The 23253-nt window shown below is 38.5% G+C and overlaps 1 protein-coding gene across 7 annotated transcripts in view; it reads right to left on the reverse strand.

Annotated features, from left to right (window-relative positions):
• The window catches only part of IMMT (inner membrane mitochondrial protein), a 38162-nt gene that overhangs the window by 2711 nt on the left and 12198 nt on the right, over positions 1–23253 (reverse strand). The window contains exons 3-12 of one of the 7 annotated variants that reach the window (XM_077766666.1): positions 22601–22790; positions 18503–18614; positions 16424–16522; positions 15978–16073; positions 13196–13332; positions 10754–10857; positions 9385–9520; positions 8835–8964; positions 2015–2238; positions 237–368 (exon numbers count right to left, since the gene is read on the reverse strand). In XM_077766666.1, the coding sequence (XP_077622792.1) occupies positions 237–368; positions 2015–2238; positions 8835–8964; positions 9385–9520; positions 10754–10857; positions 13196–13332; positions 15978–16073; positions 16424–16522; positions 18503–18614; positions 22601–22790 (1360 nt within the window). Of the gene's footprint in view, positions 1–236; positions 369–2014; positions 2239–8820; positions 8965–9384; positions 9521–10753; positions 10858–13195; positions 13333–15977; positions 16074–16423; positions 16559–18502; positions 18615–22600; positions 22791–23253 lie in introns of those variants that run through there. The other 6 variants (XM_077766665.1, XM_077766664.1, XM_077766669.1 and 3 more) reach the window with 6 other exon arrangements.

Consider the following 23253-nt stretch of genomic DNA (forward strand, 5'->3'; position numbering starts at 1 on the left):
GGCTCCAAATGACTAGGACATAGATAAACACATCTGATCAATAACACACAAGTACATCTTTATGTAAAAAGGAGCAGTGTTGCAACATACAAAAGGCCCACTGCACCAAGGCTGCATTCTTTCCGTATTCTTCCATATCCTCAGAGGGAAGGACACAGGACACGAAGAGAAAAGGAGAGGAGGGAAAGGGGAAAAGGAGACTGAAGGGCAGCTGATGCCCTATAACAGGTCCTCACCTGTTCAAATTCATATTTGAGTTCCTGTTCTTGTACCCTGAGGACATCACGTAAGTGGTCAGTGTGGGCAGCAGCCTGTCGGCGAAGCTGGGTTCTCATTTCATTCTCCATGGCATCTCTGACTTCCTCTACCTGTGAAACCACAGGAACGATTAGTCTCTTTTCTCCACATTTGCTTTTAGAAGAAGAGAAAGACTAGTAGCAATGATGATAGCAGCTTCCATGCCCTGAACCTCTACAATGTGCCAAGCATGCAGCTATGTCCCTGACTTCTCTTACATCGATCAGAGCTGAATGTTGGAAGGGGACTCAAGGTCACTCAGCTATGGCAAAAATCAGATTCTAAACAAGGTCTCTCTGGCCCCAAAATCTGTTTCTCCCATCTGATCAGGCTGCCTCTTAAGCAAGGCAAACACTGTCGTTTCCTGAATCACACATTCCTTTGAGAATTAACAAATCCTAACTTCTAGCAAAAAATAACTACAAAGACTTGGGATCAAACACCACTTCACCACACTAATTGGGGAATTTATCTCAAGTGTCCATTTTTTCATCTATGAATAATAATGCTACAGTGAAGAACTGTTAAGAAAATTAATAAATATCTGGTACTCACTCTACACAATTTCTACTCAACAACGAACACTGCTCTGAAACTGCTTACTTTAATATGAATTTAGATTCAAGACAGCCCAGATCAAAACAAAAATACAAAAACCTATCACATCTTGCCTAACAATTGGCCATATTACAAATTATTTAATACTGATTAACTGGAATTCATCATTTTCTTTTTCTTGGAAATAACATTAAATAAATCCATTCAGTTGGTACATAAATATTTTATAAGGTGCCAACCCTGTGCCAGGCAGTGCCTACTATATCCTTGGATGCCATGGTGCTCAAGGCACACAAACTTTTTGTTCCCATGCAATGTATATTTCAATGAAGCAATCAGACAGTAAGTAAAGAAAATGGGCATCTCAGACTGTGATACTTATTTTTTAAAAATAAATAAGGTACTATGAGAGAAAGTAACACAGAGACTCTACATTGAAGAAATAGAAGCCTTGCTGACATCCAAGCTTAGAACGAAGTGATAGGATTTAAACTTCTAAGTCACAGGACTAGGTAAGAGCACTTGGGGAGAGTTTTTAGATGGATAAAAGGTTTCAGAACCAAGGCCAGCACATGCCAATATTTGGGAAGCTGAGCAAAGAAGGGGGCTCAGGAGTGGCCAACAAGGTGGGAGAAAGGGAAGAAGCATGTGGTGTCCTCACAGTCTAGGGAAGAACGAACTTCAAAGGAAGGAGTGCTCAACCGTGCAGCTCAGTGACACGAAGGGAGGATGGGTATTCAGATTCCCAAATCCACCCATAGACACCCATCTGATGGAAGATGTATCCAGACAGAAAACTCAAGGACATATTGCATCCGTTCTTAACCAAAACACTGGCGGAAAAAAATACATTCAGAATCCAATAGAGCTGCTTTCAGCAGTGCTTTAGGGGACAGCCTCCACAGGGGGAAAGATAAGGTAGATGATCCTGGATACCAAGGGCTTGTTACTTTCTGACACTTCTGCATTTGCTCACCATAAAGGAACTCTGCTTCAGTAATCCTTCCCTAGAAGTTCAGACTAGAGTAAGGGCCAAAGTTCCATTCAAGAGGTGAGCTGGCATGACTTACATCTAATATTTTAAAGTCGGTGACTGTTGGTATTGTCTCTAGAAGCAAATAATCAGGTAGATTCACTTTAAATTTCTCATTTCCTCTACCTTTCTGTCCTGTTCAGCCTGTATCTCACTTCTGTGATGTTCTAACGCTTTTGCCACCGCAGAGTCAAACGCCCGCTTTTCTTCCAGCTTTTGTTTTTCCAAGGCTAATGCAATATGCTGCTTCTCTGTGGCCTTCTGTTCTGCTAGCTCTCTGTTTAGTTGGTCAATGCGGCGATGTGCATGAGCAATCAGGGAGTTCAAATCATCGGTAGACAGCTTGTCAGCTAAATGGAAAACAACATTAAAATGTTATTGATTTCACCAAAATTCTACATCGACAAGGTTATCTTGCTTCAACTAATAACAATTTAACAGCTGTAAAGAAAACCAAAGGGTAGCTAACATTTGAAGACAGATTTAGATTCTCCACTGCCATTCATAGCTTGTGTCCAACTAAGGCATCTTTAATCCTAAGCAAAGTAATTTAGGTGGGCCTTCATATATATCATCAGCTCTTTTCCAGGAACCCAAATTGGTACCGAGCTAACTATAAATAGGCTTTATAATTCATTATAATTTTGCCTCTAAAGACAGTTTACATATACAGTCAGTTCTATATTTTCATTCATGAATAACTATTAGTCATAACAGGCATCCTAACATTCTTTTCTGCTAAAATTCAAATTCTAACTCTTCCCTAGCAAGAGTTTTTCTACCTCTTCCTAAACAGATGGGATTACCTAGGACAGTGATCTGCACACATAGCTACCCACCAGAATCCCTTGTAGAGCTTTTTCAAAAGTACACATGCCCAAAGATGCTCATTTAGACTTAAGCATGTGTTTTGATTTCAAATCTCCCCTTCCAAAAGTATTGATACATAACTATAGGTTTAGAATTACAACTTTAACAGCAAAATACAGAATGTAGGAAATACTACATGATAAAGGACTCCACACTATAATAAAAGAACGGAGAGGCAAAAAGACAGTGAGGGTTGAGAGATTTATGGACTAAATTCAACACGTACAGCTCCTTTGGATACAGATTCAAATAAAACAAGTACAAAAACTAATTGTACAAGATAGGGATATTTGAAAACTAAATATTTGATGATATTAAGGAATTGTTTGAGGTGTGATAATGGTACAGTGATTTTTTTTTTAAATATACAGAAATTATTTACAACTGAAAAGGATGTATTTGGGATCCGCTTCAACATAAGCAGGGGAAATAAATGACAAAAACTAGCATTGTGTTGATAATTACTGAAAGTGAGTGATGGATCTATAGTTTGTTATAGCTTTCCTCCTTCTAATTCATTTATTTTTCAGCTTTCCTTTTTTTTTTTTAAAAAACTTTTTTTTTAATGTTTTATTTATTTCTAGGGGAAAGATAGAGACAGCATGAGCAGGGGAGGGTCAGAGAGAGAGGGAATCACAGACTCTGAAACAGGCTCCAGGCTCTGAGCTGGCAGTCAGCACAGAGCCCGACGCGGGGCTCGAACCCACGAACTGCGAGATGACCCAAGCGAAAGTCGGACGCCTAACCGACTAAGCCACCCAGGCTCCCCAGCTTTCCTCCTTTTTAACGTTTGAAATTTTACAAAACGAAGACTTACACACACACACAGATTTCCAACTACTTGGTGAAACATTTTTGCTCCTGAGAACACATGGATACCAGATCAGATTTATCACATGCAACATAATTCTAGGTTATAAATTTAGATGCTTTAGTATAAGAATCATAAGCAAACAAAAAACTTTAGTATTTTAAAAATCAAAAGACTTTAAACATAAAACACACATAATTACTCACCTAGATCAGAAACACCTACAAAGGAAAAGAAGAACAGTTTGAAAAAAAGAATGTACATGTTTCGGTTATTAATCAGTAAGCAGGAAGATCCAAAAAGAAACAAGGAACCAGAAACTAATAGTACAGAAAGCATATTTTTACTCTATTCTGTTTATAAGAAAGATTCCCATCAAACCTACCGTGCAACATTAATGTGTAGGGATGGGCATCTTTTTATTTATGTATTTATTTATTTATTTATTTACTTACTTACTTACTTACTTAGAGAGAGGGCATGAATGGAGGAAGGGCAGAGAGAGAGAGAATCCTAAGCAGGCTCCACACCAGTATGGAGTTTGAACTCCATGAGATCATGACCTGAGCTAAATCAAGAGTCAGACGCCTAACCAACTGAGCCACCCAGGCGTCCCCAAAAAACATATTTTAAATTAGAAAGCAAAACAATAGTTTATTTCCCTAAAACTTAAAAGGATGTTATCGAACAATGTAAATTCTAACATTTTAGAAAATAGGAGTCATTCATATTCAAAGTAGCTTTGGATTCCAGGGTCATCTCTAATTTTGCTAGAGCAATCTAAATTTTTTTTTATAGTTTTTACTTATTTTTGAGACAGAGAGAGACAGAGCATGAGCAGGGGAGGGGCAGAGAGAGAAGGAGACACAGAACCTGAAACAGGCTCCAGGCTCTGAGCCGTCAGCACATAGCCCGAAGCAGGGCTCAAACCCACAAACCATGAGATAATGACTTGAGCCAAAGTCGGACACTTAACGGACTGAGCCACCCAGGCGCCCCTGCTAGAGCAATCTAAAACAGAGACTACACAGAGACTACAATTCTTGTTTATCCTCCTCATTTACATTAGTTCATGGGGTATTTCACTAAATCTCAGGCCAGACTCTGTTCTCAGTACCAGACCTCGCCTAACATTTCAAATACTTAAATTAATTTCTTCTTTGGAAGTTTAAAAACAGTGAATTCACATTAAATATGCATTTAGCACGTGCAAATTAAACTAATTACTGCCTGAGTTGATGGTAGGAAGAAGAAAATAACATTCTAAATAATTTGGATGATGCTCCCCACCAGGATCACAGGCCCCACCTTGAGGACACGTGACAGGAAAGGGGAGCTGCAGCCAGTCTCCTGCTTCTCAGCATGAGCTTCTTACATCATGGGTATGACCCCTGGATTCAGAAAGTTCAAAAACAGGTATTTTTCATCCAAAATGCTTCTAAAAGTCAACTACTTAGTCTGGTATTAAACCCAAACCAAACAATCTGTCCCAGTGTTGCAGGAGGAAAAACTGGCAAGGATGGAAAAAGAGGTCAGTCTCAACAAGGCACATGAATACCACAATATATACTAGTCCACAGCAATAAAGGACATGTCCCTGGAAATACAGTCTACACCTAATTTTCCCATCCTGACAACATCCACCCGCACTCCTCTAGAAGGCTCCTCCTCCCTCCCCCCACAGTGGTATCCACTGAGTATGGTGTGTACCGTTCATTTTGTCATACTTCACGGATGTATGCGTCCTAAAATAATACGTGGTTTCGTTTTGCATGTTCTTAAGCTTCAGGTAAGTGGTGTCCTACTCTACGTAGTCTGCAACTTTTTCTCTTAACATTTATGTGTGAGAGAGTGACTTGGTTTATTCATTTACACTGCCACACGGAAGGTACATGTAGCAGTTTCTGATTTTTCTGCTCTTAGAAACAGCTCTTACGAAAAGTTTTATGAGCCTCTTTGAGCACCTACCTAAGAGTTGGCAGTTGGACAGGGAGTATATACATTCTTAATTTCAGTAGATACTCTTAAGTTGTGGTTCAACAAATCAAACACTAAATGATTACTTCTAAGTTTCTTCCTATCTTCATTCTCAGTGTCCCTGGCACACACACAGGGCAACCGCTATCCCTCTGCCCTCAAGATAACTCCAGCAGTTTTTAACTAGCTTCCTTGCCCTTTGATGTCCCTTCCTACACCCTCAATCTCATACAAATTAATTTTCATTACAATCAGATCATTTATCTTCTCAAAAGCCTGAAAGGAGGTCCAATACTACCAATACAATCAATCAGGCAGAAAACAAGGCTAATGGTAAGAATGAAATCTTGACTCTATTACCAACCTTGGGCATTACTTTAACCTGTGTCTTCGTTTTCCAATCTATAAAAATGGGCATAACAACACAATTTTACCTCATAGGGGTGTTATAAGTTTTACTTTTTTTTTTTTCTTTTTACTTTTAGAGAGAGAGAGCACATGCAAGAGCCAGGAGAGGGGCACAAGGAGAGAGAATCTCAGCAGGCTCCATGCTCAGCTGGACACAGGGCTTGATCCCACAACACTGGGATCTTGACCTGAGCCGAAATCAATAGTCGGATCCAGCTGAGCCACCCAGACACCCCAGGCTGTTATGAATTTGAAATACATGTGAAGCATTTAGAACACAGTGCTACATACAAAATAATGCTCAATAATGCTAGTTATTTTATGTCTGACACTGAAAGCTGCAGAGAAGAAAAAAATGAGTATCACCAGGACATTTATAACTTAGTGAAGTAACACAAATTAAGAGCAAAATAAGTGATAACATAAACCATTACTAAGGAGCCTGGTAGAAGTCTTAAATGAGTTCAGATTTCAAAGGGGAGAATATTTATTAATGGCTGGGATAATCGTGATATAATCAACTACCCCCAGGACTTCACAAGAAATCAGTTACACTGGGAGGGAAACTGGCTGTGGGAAGAGGCAGGAGGGAAATTTCACCAGATGCCATTTATACTTTACAAATTTTGTATCCTGTGACTGTATAATCTATTTTTAAGATCAGTAAGAGAGAATGGGACTGAGATTGCACGCGCGCACACGGTCAGAGACTGCACTGCAGGGGACTTTCACTTTTTACAGGATACTTTTTCTTTAATGCCAAGTTTCTCTACTTTGGTACTACTGACATTCTGGACCAAATAACTGCTGTGAGTAAGGGGCTATTCTGTGCACTGCAGGATGATCCGCAGCACCTCTGCTTTCTACCTTCTGGATGTCTGGGAGATTAGCACCTCCCTAATATGACAAACAAAAATGTCTTCACACACTTCCAAATGTCCTGTGGCAGGCCCAAGTGCCCCAGGCTGAGAATGACTGTTTTATTGTTTTCACCTTTTATAATGGGCATTTTCAAAATCACCAAAAGAACTTTAATGTTAATAACTCCAAAGGTTATCATGGAAAAATTAGTAGGCTTTAACCTAGTGGGAAGTGCAGACAAGTACTTCAGACGAGAGCACGTACTCACAACTAACTCCACAGGCAGAGCCTGTCCTGCCTTCCACCCGGATTTCATCTACTGCAGCCCACCTAGACTCCCCAACCATCCACCAATGCCCCATTTTCTGCCAAGCAGCTCACACCTCATGGACAGAGATACACAACAAACACCAAAACCAATGAATACGAGTTTCAAAAGGATAACTGGGGCACCTGGCTCTGTCTGGCTCAGTCCATGGAGTGTGCGGCTCTTCATCCTGGAATTGTGAGTTTGAGCCCCAGGTTGGGTATAGAGAGTAGGTAAAAATAAAATCTTACAACACCAAAACCAACGAATACGAGTTTCAGAAGGATAACTGGGGCACCTGGCTCTGGCTCAGTCCATGGAGTGTGCGGCTCTTCATCCTGGAATTGTGAGTTTGAGCCCCAGGTTGGGTTTAGAGAGTAGGTAAAAATAAAATCTTACAAAAAGATAAAATAAGGTGATGTGGTAGAGTGACTTCTGGAGGAATACAGTCAGGAAAGGTCTCTGTGGTGGGGAGAACTGTAACCTCAATGAAGCACAGCCCTCGGGAAATTCTGATGAAGGAAATGGTACAGATGTGGCTTAACCAAGCTGGCTCAAGGAGAGACAACCATGTGCAAACAAGATTCGCTGTTCCCAGACCAAACTGGGTATGTTTCTCCATTTTGTCCTCTTACAAGAGTCTGAATCTCCCTCTTAAATGTGTCAACTGCATTCAAAACACTAAATGTCTGAGTTACTTGCTGACAGCTTTGACTCTACCTCTTGCCATTACATCTCCCTGGCTGGCCGGTATGCAGATAAAACTCCCACACTGGTCTTGATTACCTCAGCTCCACAGACCAGCTGATGCAAACTGGTCACCTTCAGCCCCGAGAGGCTGAGAACACCAGTTCAGTTCTTACCGGATGTTCAGCTTCTAACAGGCACTAGCATTTAAAGAGTATTTTGATTTTGTTGGGACCGGTAAATTCTGTGATTATCAGTACTCTGGGCACACTTCAGGGAAACCTATCTCTGCACTTACACGGTACAACTGCTTAACCATCGAAGTTCCCTGCAGTCTGCTGTCTGCAAGCTGATAGTCATACAGATTTCACCGCCTGAGTTTTCAACCATAATGTCACACAGCAGTCATAAGGTGTGCCTTACGTTATTCATTACTGATCTTTTTAAAGTACCAAAGGCTTTGCGTAATTTTACATATATATAATATTCTAACAGACTAAGGTTATGTCACTCTCACTTACTTGGATCCTAAACTTTTTTTTCTTTTTTTCCTGAGTAGCAGAATCATGGGTTATGAAATTAAACACTGGTTGGAACCTGTGTCCACCATGACTAAAACCATGGGAGTACTGTCACAAGTGTGTCACCTATCATGGCTGTGACTGAAATAAAATGTGGAAAACACTGTACTGTACACCAAGTGAGATATGCATACCAGAGGGGTTTGGATTAAATGAATGGGGCTGAAGCAAGTTTAGTTAATCAGCTGTTAAAAAACAGTGAGGCGCATGAATGGCTCAGTCGGTTGAACATCCAACACTTGGTTTTGGCTCAAGTCATGATCTCACAGTTTGTGAGTTCGAGCCCCACATCAGGCTCTGTGCAACAGCAAGGGGCCTGCTTGAGATTCTCTCTGCCTCTGCCCAACTCATTCTCTCTCAAAATGAATACACTTTTTAAAAAATTAAAAACAAACAAACAAACAAAAAAACCCAGAGAAGTACTAACAATTCAGTTGTACTTACTCAACCCTTTCCACCCTGGCAAGACTTCTGGAGTAATACTGTCCAGTTCTCGTTTAAAGTCATCCCGGGCTTGGACCACGAGCTCATGATACTGAGACACAACTTTAGCCTCAGACTGAGCTGCCTGGACCTGAACAAATTCAAGATGTATGTGGTTAACGTGGAGACAAAGTACCATAAGCATCCAAAGAAAGAGAAATTATATTTACATATATATACCCCTTTCTAACTTAGTCCCCCTGTCCCTCTTTCTCTGTGTCACAGAAAACTACCCATAAAGACTACATAAGTGAAAATGGAAGATGTGAAAAATTTCATTTAATAACCATGACCAAAAATGCTACTACCCATTATAAAAAATATCACTATAATGGACAATCCACTTTGTGTCCAATATAAATTTTTAAAATTAGTAACAACTAGTATTCTTTGCAGGGGAAAAGGGGGAGAGAGAGAGGAATCTTAGGATTCTCCTGAATTCTTCAAATCCTTTGACTAAAGGATTATATTTAAAAATGTTTAAATGCTGTGAAAGACCTAAGAAACCCACCTTTTGGACCACGTTATCCAGATCAACTATCATGTTGTGAAGTTTCCCCTCTGCAGCGGTGATATGAGATTTGGCCCCAGCAACCTCTTCTTTCTTTGCATTTTCAATTACACTTTTCATCTTCTCTAGCTCTTCTCTGGAAACCAATAAAGCGTAACAAAGACTTAGTATTATTTCTTGTCAACTTTATCAAAGACTGTGATGTCAATATAATGCTTAACTGTTAAAAGTCTATGAAAAAAATATAATTTGAAAAAAATTCCTGAATGCATTTTCACAGTAAATACAGGCAAAGAAGCTTTCTTTACAAACAACTGAAAACAGCTTGGTCAGAAGCGAGATTTACTAAGGTGAACCAAGAAGCAGCATGGTGCAGAGGGAAACACACAGGCTTCAGAGCCAGGCAAAGCTGGATTCCACTCTCGGATCAGCCTCTCCTTTGTTGCTCACCTTTGTGAGGGGATTAGAGGTAGTTAATGAGAAGTCCCTGGCACAGCGCCTGCCACTTCAAGTGCACTCAATAAATAGCTTTTGCAAGGATTAGGCTGATTCCCCTGCCAAAGACAGCTTAAGTAAGGCAACAGCAAGGGAGGAGGCAAAGAGCTCACTAAGCAAAGAGCTGGGTGTCAGGGATCTCTCATGATTCAGAATGTTTCACAAACTGGATGGACTGTGGCCTACCGACCTCAAAACACAGAACTCGAGAGCCCTGACTCCTAGTCAAATGATGTGAGCATAATGTCTTAAATCTCCTAAAAGAAACACTGGCTTTACCAGAAGGCTTCTGCTTCTCCTTGTCTGTTGATAATATATTGTTTAAAATGACAGCATAGTTTTGAATGACGATGATCCCAAAATGTTCATGAGAACCTTTTGTCAAATGTAGGTTTCCATCATCAGAGGCTAATCATACACTTGGAATGCTTGATCCTAGTTTTAGCCAACTTCCAGGAATCAAGCTCAAGGTGGCATAAAATTAGACCTACTACTTCCTACTTTAAAGAGTTAAAGCACAGAGATGTGACATACTCTCAAAATTCTGATAAAACCACCCAAACCACCCCTGAAAAATCTGGAAATTATGGTAGATCTGTAGAGCTACATCACCCAAGCAATAATCCAAAGAAAAACTGCTTTTTATACAAGACTTTTTATTTTAGGTCACTGCTAAATTTACTTTGGCCTAATTAAATTTTACTCCCTCTTTCCTTTTTAAGCCTCTGTGTTCCTGATACCAATACAGATCAAGGACAGGTGAAGGGAAGGAAGGGCTTCTCTGCCTCCTTTCTCTACAGGCGTACAAGAAAACCCAGCCCAAAGAAAGCCACCAGGAGGCCCTAATTACTTGTTAAAGTCCATGAGTAATTACTTGGCTTTGAGAAGGGCATCAGCAGCCTCATCGACTGCTTTTCGGCGCTCCTTCAAGGCACCCTCCACCGTGCGCCACTGAGCCGCCTTCTTCTCACCTGCAACCTAAACACAACATTGTATTTATTATGCAAAAGTGAATAACTGCTATTACTGACCTAGAATAGGCCAGTGTGGCTAAATTTAAAAAGGCCATTAAATTCAGCGGTAAAACCTATATATAGTATTTTGTCGGAGCAGGATCTCTAAGCTAAGTTCATGGTTAGGATCAAAGTCCATGACCCCTATTAACAACAACCACCAAAACTGTAAGACTGTGCTCTAGTGCATATAAGCATTTTCTAAGAAGACATATATTTTTTTATTAGATTCTCAAAAGGAGATATGAAGCAGAAAAGGTTAATAAGAACAGTAACTTCATAAATTGTCGATTAAATTATCCTACAATGAAGCACCAATACTTAAAATTTTCTTCATTGTAGGTCTACCAAAATCACAAGTTAAGGGTAAGTAGAAAGTTCACACACGTGTAGAGTCCTTATTCCTCCAAAACATTATCCTAAATACCCCCCGTAATTTGTAAAGTGAAAATCAATTACTGTCAAACCCACATCCCCTTAGGCTGAATTTCATAAAATTATATACACACACACACACACACACGCACACATCTTAAAAACCCTTATAGAGGTTCAAGCATAAGCTGCTATGTAGAACAGACACCAGATTCCCCTATCAACCCAAGTCCAACGGTTCCCAAACACTGCTTTGAGAAAGTAATTCAGTATATGTTATGAGAGCCCTTGGGCACCTACAGGCTTATTGCGGGACAAAACAGAAGTCGGAATCCATCTGTAACATTTCAAAACTTGTGTTCATACGTATTTCTGATTATTTTGTAACAACAGCTAATACTCCCTAGTTAACCACTACTATAAAACGTCTGTTAGTTGTAAAATCTTGATTTCAATAGATTCCATATTATCTAATCCACATGCACTATGTATTATGTGTTCACTGTGAGGAGGAAATACCCTCTTATGTAGCCTTCCACCAAAGTAAATACCATGGACATTTAAAGCTTCTAATCAGTGTCCTTCTGAAAGATACCAGTACACTTGGTTTCAAACCCATTATCATACAACATCTAGCCTTCCCACACCTGTATGACCAAAATATTAAGCATTCTCTGTGGTTTCCACTTTCCTGACTGAATTCTGACTGAAATTTAAATATTTTCTTGGACTGTAAATAAACCAGAATTTTCTTTTAAGTTTTAAAGGTTGTAATTTCTGGCTGTTTATATCAGAGCTCTAATTTAACTTTTTTGTGATATATGTACATAGGAATAAAATAATGTGAAGTGTGTTTAAATTTTTTAAAAAGCACACAGTTCTTTAAAAAAATGATCCCTGAGATTCCTAATTTATGGATTTATTCTTACCCTTTAAATAACGTGATGTCAAGATACATTTTTATATACGGAATAACTGAATATAATTATAAAAGAAATTTATTAAGCCCCAGTTTTACTTTTTTTTTTTAATATTTTTATTTATTTCTAGGAGAGAGAGAGAGAGAGACAGCGTGAGCAGGGGAGGGTCAGAGAGAGAGGGAGTCACAGACTGAAACAGGCTCCAGGCTCTGAGCTGGCAGTCAGCACAGAGCCCGACGTGGGGCTCGAACCCACGAACCGCGAGATCATGACCTAAGCGAAAGTCGGACGCTTAACCGACTAAGCCACCCAAGCGCCCCCCCAGTATTACATTTTTAAATCAATGTATTTACTTTATTCTCTGAAGTGTTCAATGTAAGTTAAATAATCAGCACAAGCATTTAAAATAGCTGCTGTTTGGGGCGCCTGGGTGGCTCAGTAGGTTAAGCGTCCTGACTTCAGCTCAGGTCATGATTTTGTGGTTCATGAGTTCGAGCCCTGCGTTGGGCTCTGTGCTGACAGCTCAGAGCCTGGAGCCTGCTTCAGATTCTGCCTCCCTCTCTCTCAGCTCCTCCCCTGCTCATACTGTGTGTGTGTCTCTCTCTCTCAAAAACAAACATTAAAAAAAATTTTTTTAAATAAAATAGCTGGTATTTTGAGGGTACATGGGAATCTCTGTACTATTTCTTACAACTGTGCATCAACCTAAAAGTATCTCAAAATAAAAAATTTTTAAAAATGGTTGGCAATTTTAAAGCAAAAAAAGCCTACAGATTCAAGAACTATTAGTATACGAAAGCAAAAATTCTGAACTAATTCTTGTACCATATCATGGTCGTGACATTAAAGCATTATATAAAATTCATTAAAAACAACACTTAAAGGTTTTTTCCTGCCTTGTTTATTTAAAAATAACAAGTACCCTAGATAGTCTTCGCTTAGTGAGAGAAAGTCCAGAGTAGAAGAATCAGTCTTAACTATCACACATCTACTCATTCTCTGGCTCACCTCAGAATTGTCCATGGCTGCCTTCAGTACGCTGGCATGTGCGCTGACGGCCTGCACTGCAGCATTCTGGGCTATGATGGCCTGCTGAGTGATGCGAGCAGTTTGGCTCAGAGCATCTTCTAAGCTCTTAGCTACAGCTGAAATACAGAAACAGTTAGAAAACAAATCCTGCCTTCCTATATAACTTTATTTTAAACTTCCCTGCTTCTCCTGGTGTGCCTTCCATTGTTTTCCCCAAAAATGTAAAAAACGAAAAACAAAGACTTGGAGGATCAGTTTCATTTGAAGTATGGTAAAATATTAGTAATTATCAAATCTGGTGGACATACCTGTGGGGGTTTATTATACTATTTTTACTTTTATGTGTAACTGAATTTTTTCAAAATAAAAAGTGTTCTGGGTTTTTTAAAGAAAAGAATGCTTAAAGGCAGATAGCATATACTTCAAATCAGAGGAACAAGGTATAGGACACTATAGCCCCTTTTAGCTATCAGAGGCTATATATTTGGCATAACCACCAGCATTTTTGAGTTTAAATAATGATCATATAGAACCACAGGGAAAAGAGGTACCCATTTCATCTCCTCAGCAGGAAGGGATACTCTTAGCAAGTTATGTGTATGTGTGTGTGTATATATATATGTATATATGCACACACACACGTACATACATACACATGATAGACACACAAGAGAAAGAAAAAGACAAGAAAATGTGCAAACAAAAAATAAAAGGTGGCTTGGGAATGGAAACTGTTTTGCTACAAAAGAATTCAGGAAACAGCCAGGCACTAGTGTTCAAGAGGCTACAACCTATTAAGATCATATTTCTATTTGCTGCTTCAGGAATCAAAAAGAAACATAATTTAAAAAAAAAAAAAAAAAAGAGATGATTTTAGATACACTACTAAAATGGCAAAATGATTCAACTGAAGAAAGCCAATGAGAAGAGTAATTTATCTCAGGTAACACATGATTTTTAAAAAGGCAAAAGATATTTGGCAGTTAAGACAAAAACAAAAGGTGATTGTGAGCAAAAGCAGCATAAGCTAGAGATAAACAAATGGAACCTAGGAACTACCTGTGGTACCTCTGCAACAAAGACAAAAGGAGAAAGGTACTGACAAGAAAATACAAAACACAAATGTGAAGCTGAGGTTCTGAAGACACGGATATGGAAAGAGGCCTATACAGAGGAAAAGAGTCAGGGAGGGAACGCGCATGAGTTATGCGGCACATCCAAGCACAAATAACATAAACTACTTCAAAGTGGCCCACAGGCTCCCTGTCTTCTTCAGGAGTCTGTCTATTCACTGTACTTTGATTCCTTTTTGTTGCTGATGTTCTGTTGGGTTTTTTTTGCTATTGAGTTATAGGAGTTCCATATATATTTTGGGTATCAATTCCTTATCAGACACAAAGTTTGCAAATAGTTTCTCCTATGCCTTTTCATTTTGTTAGCTGTTTCTTCTGCTGTACAAAAGCTTTTTATTTTTAGTTCAATGTAGTTCCACTTGTTGATTTTGTGTGCTCTGATTCTTGATAAAAATTATAAACGCATACTTTTTTAAAGGAAAGTCTGGAGAAAACTAAGAGGTGATAGACAAAATCCTTAAAATTTCCACTTTGTCCGAAATGAAAGCTAAGAACTGAACAAACAGCATGATGAAACAGCAGACATCACCATATTAGATTTACAACTTATGTCAAGGTGTCCATACAATAAAAGGGGAAAAGTGAAAAGTATAAAAATATGAAGAAAAAAATAAGCTTGATTTGATGTAGTAATTTAGGAAAAACTGAGAAGTGGGAGAAAAAGTATAGAAATATTTCACTTATTTAGAAATCTTTATTCAACATTCTCAATTATTTGTAACCATAGCCAAGAACTCAGAAGAACGCAAAAAACCAAAACCAAAATCCAAGCAGCCAAACTGAAGGCCTACAACTATGCTCCTCTGTCCCTTCTACTCTTCACACAAATTCTAACAAACCTGCCTCCTAGGAATAAGGTGGAACCAATGCATTAGAAGGGAAACCGGAACCACTCAAGACAGACAAGCAAAAGTAAATGATGATAAGTGATGAGGAGAGAGAAATAAAAACTATAAATGGCTGCCATGAGACTTTAAAACAAACATCTCTCAATCTGGCAAAAACTACATATCCCCTACCTCCAGAAAACACCACTATATTGCAGCACAGTACTATAAATCATGTTACCTGTGCCTTGTTTAGGAGAGGGAAATACATTTTCAGGTACCTACATCTTCTTCTAGAACTGTTAAAAAATTTAACATAAAGTTGAAACATAAAAGGAATATGCTTCAATTAGCTGGAAACCAGCAATGTGTTGAACATTCCATCCTCCACCAATGTCAGATAAGGGGGCTACAAGAGAGAGTCCAGAGACAGACAATAGAGCGGGAGCCATTCTGACCTACACAAACGCAGGAGTTAAATAATTAAAAGACTCTTTGGCAAGTTGCGCAAACAATTTCTATTCCCCAGAATACAAACTCTTTAGCACTAACCCTAATAAACAAAAACAGATAAAAGTATTATTTGGAATTTTCTCCAACTGTACGATAAGAATGCCTTTGTCACCTAGGTAAAGAAGTTTAAATGGAAAGAATACAAATGATGAAATAAAGGTGGTGCGCAGAGAAATGCCACTAAAGAAACCAAACTAGCTGATAGAGGAGAAATGTGTGCCGATGACTGAAGAACAGCAACTGGTGGAGATGACGCAAAGTACTTAAGCAGCCGTCTGGTTTACATACACTCAATCTTAACTTGTTCTTGCTTTTCCTGTTGTGCAAGGCGAGCTGCAACTTCTTCGGGTGGTCGCTCCCGTACAGAAGTTGAGGATGCTTCCTCTTGCAGCAAAAGTAAATAAGAGGAAATCAAATTTCAGCACATAATTTCAGTAGCTCACAGGGGCATCAAAACACCACTGTACTTGATAGCTCTATCAACTGAGGGCATTTTTGTCATATTTTAAAACCACATCATCAATGACTCTAACATGAAGAAATAAGAAGTCAGCTCTTAAACCTGTTGCTTTCAAAGATTGATTATTCAAATTCTGAAATTTAAAAAATTCCCTAAACAAGACTGTACATAAAACCAGTATATATGGGTACTTACATACTGTCTAGAGGTTGCCTAGGCATTGAATAGCTCTGATGAGCAAATCATTATAAAACCACAAATATATATAAACTACCTGAAGCTGTAGGCTTGGATTTTCCTTCAATTCCAGGGTGATCAGTTTTTACAGATTCCTCATGCTGAACTGCAGGGGCTGGGACCGACAGTGTATCACCTGCTGCAGAAATAATTTGAGCTGCCGCTGTAGGTCCTACAAATATATGTTACTCATGGTATTTATAGTTTCCTGGGTTAACACAAAAGCACATAGGAATCTACTACTATTAGCACCCCCTTCACATCTGACTCCTTACAGACACAAATGCATGTGCTGCCACGACCCAAACACGCCAAGTGGACTGGGGCACCTTCCCCTATATACATAACCCCACATGAGATGGACAATAGCAGGAAATGCACAAGAGAATGGAGTCTTCTAAGTGCCCACTTACATTTTTACCATCACCAATCTCAAGCAAGGCTTCCAATAACAGTACTAAACAGTATCTTAAAATATAAAAAGTGCGCTATAGACTTACATAACACGGAAAAGTAGTAACAAAGTAGGAAAGGGCCTATAATGAAGAAGGTAGACAAAAGTAACTAAAAAATATTTAACAGTGGTAGAGATGAGAGAAGAGGTGTGAGCAAGAATAGGATGACAGTTGTAAACACAAAAAGAAGGAAGGCAGGCTGAAGAAATTCAAGAGCTTATAAACAAGTGTTGGAAGAGAAAATGAGTGATTCTCAAGGTAAAAAGCAGGGGGGAAAAGAGTAACAGAATAGAGGGAAAAAATTTAAATAAACTGAAAGCTCCGTTAAGAGATAAAGCTGGATTATCACAAAGCCTATTAACTGGTCTCTGTGCTTTGCTCTTGATCCCTTTATCTATTCTCCACCAGAGCTGCTGATCTTGTTAAAATAAAGGTCAAGTATCAATACCCTGGCTCAGAACCCCCCTAGCACCTTCCCATCACACTCAGAATATGAAGCAAAATTCTTCTAACAGCCTCCAAAGATTACCACAATAGGCCTTCTGCTTCCTCTCGACCTCATTTGCTACTGTTCTCCTCTCCACTCCAGTTTCATATGCTCCTTACTACTTAAATATACCAAGCCTTCGCACTAGCTAATTCCTCTGTGTGGGATGCTTTCTCTCGCCAGCCTTTTATACATGTCTTATTCCCTCATCTCTTTCTAGTCTTTACCCACTCCATTTTAAATTGCAGCATTCCCCCCAACACATCACTCTGACATCCTATATGCTTCACATGTATTTATATATGATCTTCTTCCCCTCATCCCACTAAGAAATATTTGCAGTTTGTGTTTGTTTGTTTTTACTGTTTTATTCACTGATAAAACCCCAGTGCCTAGAAGGATGTTTGGCATATAGTAGACAATTAGTGAATATTTGCTGAATAAAACAAAGTCAAGTTGTTTAATCAAGGACAAAAGTGACTAAGGAGAAACACAGAAGTTCAAATGTATACTGAGCAGGTTAGAGTTAGGTTAAGTGCCATAAATTACTGGTAAATCATGAAGGAAAAAAAAATCCCCAGGCCATAGCTAGATCAAGACACTTTCACAATGACAGGAGAAAGAAATGGTAAAGAGGTAGAGAAAACAGGTGAGACAAGAGAATAAATCTTGAAATTCAAAGAGGGGAAAAGGCTAGGAGGCAGAGGGGAAAAATATAAAAGGAAAAGTGTTGGGGCGCCTGGGTGGCACAGTTGGCTCAAGTCATGATCTCACAGTCGTGAGACTGAGCCCCTAGTGAGGCTCCACACTGAATACGGAACCTGCTTAGGAGTCTCTCTTCCTCTCTCTGCCCTTTCCCCACTTGCACAACACTCTCTCAATCAAAATAAATAAATATTAAAAAGAAAGAAAAAGAAAGTGTTGGAGGCAAGACAATTCTTGCTGTTATCCTCACTCCAGTAGCTATTCACAATAAAGTCCAATTCCATATCCCACTCAACTCCTAAAATGAGTGCCAAAATGACCAGTGTGAATGAACACTCCTTCCCCAGGGTGAGAAATAGAAACCAGAAGAGTGCTCATGGGGTGGGGCCCCCTCTTGACCCTGAGTACAAATACATTAAAACAATTCATTTACCTATAATTTTTAAAAAATGATTCTCAGTTTAAGTACCTGTTGTTGAAGCTGGAGTGTCTCCCTTCTGTTTTTGGACTTGTGAGGCAGGCTGTTTAGATTCTTTCATTACCTCTGATACACTAGAGATTTTTAGTGGACCAGACTGAATCTTGGAAATAAAAACCATGTAACATTTCAGATATAATACTATTTTTTTTTAAAAAAAGGCAGCTTGTATTATTACAAAAGTCAATCTTTCAGGCTTTGCATATAAAGTTAACACTTTACAACATAATGTAAGGTAAGAGAAGCCATCATTCTAGAAAAATGCAGCCCCAAAACTTCATTCCAAATGACCAGCCCACATTTTAGTAGTAACAAAGGCTTTTCTTTGGGCAACTAATAAAGTACATAATGCAGAACCTTCCCTTTAAACACCATTTCTTTTCCATGCACAACATTGAGAAGACCATTTCCATCTGCTTTCTAAATCAAATGTTGTTGTCCTGTGTATACATTCAATTAGAAACAAGTAATTTTCAGAGGGTCAGACTAAAACCCTCTGAAAACTAAAGAAAGTTTGTTTCTTTAATCTCCCAGATTCATGCAACTGCACGCTAAAATACACAATCCAATTTTAATACCCACTTTCTCGTTCTCAGTTACCATCTCCCTTAAGTTTAAGGCCCTATTCATTAAGACTGCCAGATGATGTACTGGCAAAAATTACGGAGTAGCAGAAATATTTTCATTTACCTCTTATGGCATGCCACTTTTTGCCAGAACTTGACAATGGGGCTCAGATATCTCTAAGATGACTACTCAAATACAATAAAAATAGTTCTGAACTTCGTCACTACCAGAAATTAGAAATCTATGCATTTTCTTTTATTAAATTTTTATTATTTAAGTCACTATAACAAACTAATATCAAGACATATTAATGGTTTTATTTTGCCTTTATGGTTCTCTTCCCTTCCAGCACTCTCAAGCAGCCACTGCCAACAGCCTGAAATCTACCTTTCCACCCATGATCATAAGCTCAGGTATACACACACATACGATTTTTCATTTTTTAAACAAACTAAAATAGTGTTATATACAAATTACCATGTAGCTCAGTTAATAATGTACCATGGACATTCTCTCCCAGGACAAGAAATTATTTTTAGTCGCATAATATTCTAATTTAATTGCATATCTTAATGTAGTTGCAAAACCCACAATTTGGTCAACTATTCTATTTTGAGATATTCAAGTTTTTTCCTGATTTTTTTGTTGTTGTCGTTAAACATCCATGTCCATGTAACTGAAAAGTACTACAGTGTGGTCTCTGTGGGACTGTTTGCCAAAAGAGGATGTGCTGGGTCAAAGAAGTTATATACTTTTAGAAGGTATTAACAGATCACTTTCACAGAAGGATCTAGAAACTCACATGCTCACGATAAACGTGTATATACATGTGTCTGTGTATAAATAAGATCTATTTCCAGACTAAGTTCTTCTATTCCTTGTATTTCCAATCCTGTGTCAAAACCTTGTTCTATTAAAGCAGGATTATAACAAAGTCCAATTACCTGGAAAAGCAAGTGTCTTCTGACCCCTCCCCACCCCAACACTGTTCTAAAATGTTCTTGGCTGGTTTTATACATTATTTAATCCTTTCATGTGAACTTTAAAATCATCTTATCTGATTCTTCAACCTCTACAAAACTCCATTAGAATTCTTATTAGATGACTGTATATATGGTATGTATATACGATTATACAAATGTCATTTCTCTCAAATTTCTATACAAATTTAAGGAAAATTTGAGAGAAATGCAAATATTAGAGAAAAATGACATTTTTATATTAAGTCCCATCAGGAACATAACATTTGTCTCCATTTAGGCAGGTCTTATTCCGTGTCCATCAAAAAGATTTTAAGTTTATTTTCTCTCAATATTTATGATCTATGCATAAATAATCATTTTGACACAGAAAAGATTATCATGAAATAAAATGTAAAATGCAGTTTCTAAAAGCAACAAGTTGGTAATAATAGCGGAGAATGAATAAATGGTAAAAATTTAAAAAAAAAAACCACTAACTGCTACTATACTTCAGAGGTGAGAAAATACACTTTGGTGTATGCAGTGAAGGACGTAAAGAGAACATTAGTAGGCTAAAGAAAGGAAGTCACTTTGGGTACCACCAAGGGAAAAACCACGCAAGTGGAAAGGAGCTTTGCCTAGCTCTCTGCTTTAACGCAGGCGGGCAGGCTGCTGAAACACCACCTGGTACATAACAATCACTTGATGAACACTTGCTGATAAATGAATGGAAAGCACAAGGCATATCTGTAAGGTAAACTGGCATGAAGCTAAGGAGTTATGTGCAGGATGATTCAGAGGTAAGGCTGGAAAGGGAAGTAAGCCAGACTGCCAAATGTGTTAAATATCAAACTAAACACCAGCAAAAACCATAAACTACAGAAAATAAGGGAACAAATGGGCAGCTCCTAGGCTCACTTTTAACCACTCCTGGTTCTACTCTCCTTAGTCAGAACCTGAAACAATCTTGAAAGTCTCTCTAGTGTTTACATTCTACAGTCTCTGTCTTTCAAAGGATAAGTAATGTGTAAACTTGCTGATTAAATGATATCATGAAAATATCATGAAAATGTGATAGCATTTATTTTAGAAGAGTCTCTGATACTGATAAGAGGAAGGCCTAGGTTATGATGGGGGGAGAGATCTCAGGGGTGGACACTGGGAAGACAGGGTTGGGGGCACAAACAGGTCAAGCTTGGAGATGAAGTGATAAAGGTCAAAAGTGGGATAAGGACAGTAGTAATGCAAGAAAAAAATGAGCATCAGAGATTAAACAAGATAGGGTAGTTAACAAAATATAGGCAACTATGAAGATGAACCCAAGAATTCTAACCTAACTATGTGACAGCATGGCACTATCTTTAACACAAATAAGCAAATCTGAAGAGTGTAACTCTTGAGGTGGTGCAGTATGGACTTGCCACGTAACCCAAGTGGAAATGTTCAGCACAACAGCTAAAGTGGAATAAGGGGAAGCCATGACTATCGAGAGAGACAGACAAGTCGTGTACAAAGAATGACACCTGAAGTTATGGCAAGCAGGCAATACTACTCTGAACTATCCAGCCTGTCTCCCCACTCCCAGAATTGCTCCCAACTATTTCTCCTGGGTCATGTAGGTTAAAATAGACCCAAGATTCTAGAATGCACCACAGAAATCTGTTTCTTGACTACTGAAGCTGCAAAACAGTCTCTCTTGGACAGCAGGCACAGCACATTTTTAAAATTCATATGGAAGAATAAATGATATGGAATACTAATTTGAAAAAGCATGATAGGGCTGGGGGACGGTGTCAGAGGACATTTGCTTTTCCAAATACTAACTTTGTTATAGGATTGGTCTGTAGACTACACTAGACACTAGAGAATAGAAGTCCACCCAACTTCTAAGAAAGTACTGATCAGCCCTGTCCAGCCTCACAGCACAAACACCCAAGGCGAAATCAGCAAAAATCCATGATCTCTTTTGTAAATTTTTTTCCAAAGCAGTTGTTTGAATAAAGAATATTTAAGATGTTTAAAAACTTTTTAAGCCTGATGAGGGGAAACAAAAGTTGACACACTAAATATGCACAAAGTCCCAGAAGTAGTGGAAAATATTCTTATCAACCAATCAGTAAGTTGCTGAAAATTGTGACTCGTTTTGTTGTCTAAAAAGAGCAGTACTAACTATAACCACTTGGGTTCTGTGTCATGACCATTCTATATTTATGTTTTTAGTGTTCTAAGTCACAGCTTGATAGTTCCAACAGTGATGGCTGTCAGAGAACACTCTCTGTCCACTCTGTCCACAGGGCAGCCACGGTTACCTCTGCCCAAGCAGCCTCTTCCATTTACCCTCGTGTGCCATGCAATTATTTTCTATGTGTTGGGTACTAAATGAGAACACTTAACTCCAAAGGGATAAATATCCAACTCTACAGATTAATGTTAAAGAAAAGTAACAAACACACATCTGGAAAGTTCTACTAAATTACACATATATTTTCAAGATGAAAACAACAGCATGCTTTTACAAGTATTCCATAGGATAAACTGAAATACAGGTTATAATTCTTACCGGCTTCTTTGGCAATGGAACAGGATAAGGTGGGGAACCAAGAACCATCTCAAAGAGTTTGTCTGAGTAAGGTATGGTTTTCTCTACACTTTCTCGAAAATGGGAATCCCATTTTGCATACAGGATAGTGCCACCAATACCTCCACCAACAAACAGAATGCCAGCTCCAGCAATTTTGCCAGGAGACAACCTAAGTGAAAGAAACAGGAAACACATTTATACTTCTTGGCTCTCCCACACCGACTTCCTTAGACCAATGTTAAGAGTCTCAAAGACCTCTAACCTCTACCTCTCCACTGCTGATTCAGATCTCAGCAGCCAAGTTTATTACTGCACATCATCTTTCCCTGATTTGCTTTAAAACATACCTGTAATAGAAAATAACATTTATGGATAACTACATTTTTTAACAGTAATATCTAGAATAGGAAGAATTAAGTAATCTACTCTTTAACATTTAAAATTCAAGATGTTAAAAAAAATTCAAGATGTTCACAATCACGAGAATTCCTCTGAACCCACGAAATACCACTAACTTTCAAAGCTCCTCCCCACTTAATAAAACATTTCTGTAAATACAGTAAAACAAACCTTTTACAAAAGAAACAATATAAATAAATATAAAATATTTATAAAATAAAATATTTATTTAT

The sequence above is a fragment of the Crocuta crocuta genome, unplaced genomic scaffold (genome assembly GCF_008692635.1).
Source record: "Crocuta crocuta isolate KB4526 unplaced genomic scaffold, BGI_CrCroc_1.0 scaffold275, whole genome shotgun sequence".
Taxonomy (NCBI): Eukaryota; Metazoa; Chordata; class Mammalia; order Carnivora; family Hyaenidae; genus Crocuta; species Crocuta crocuta.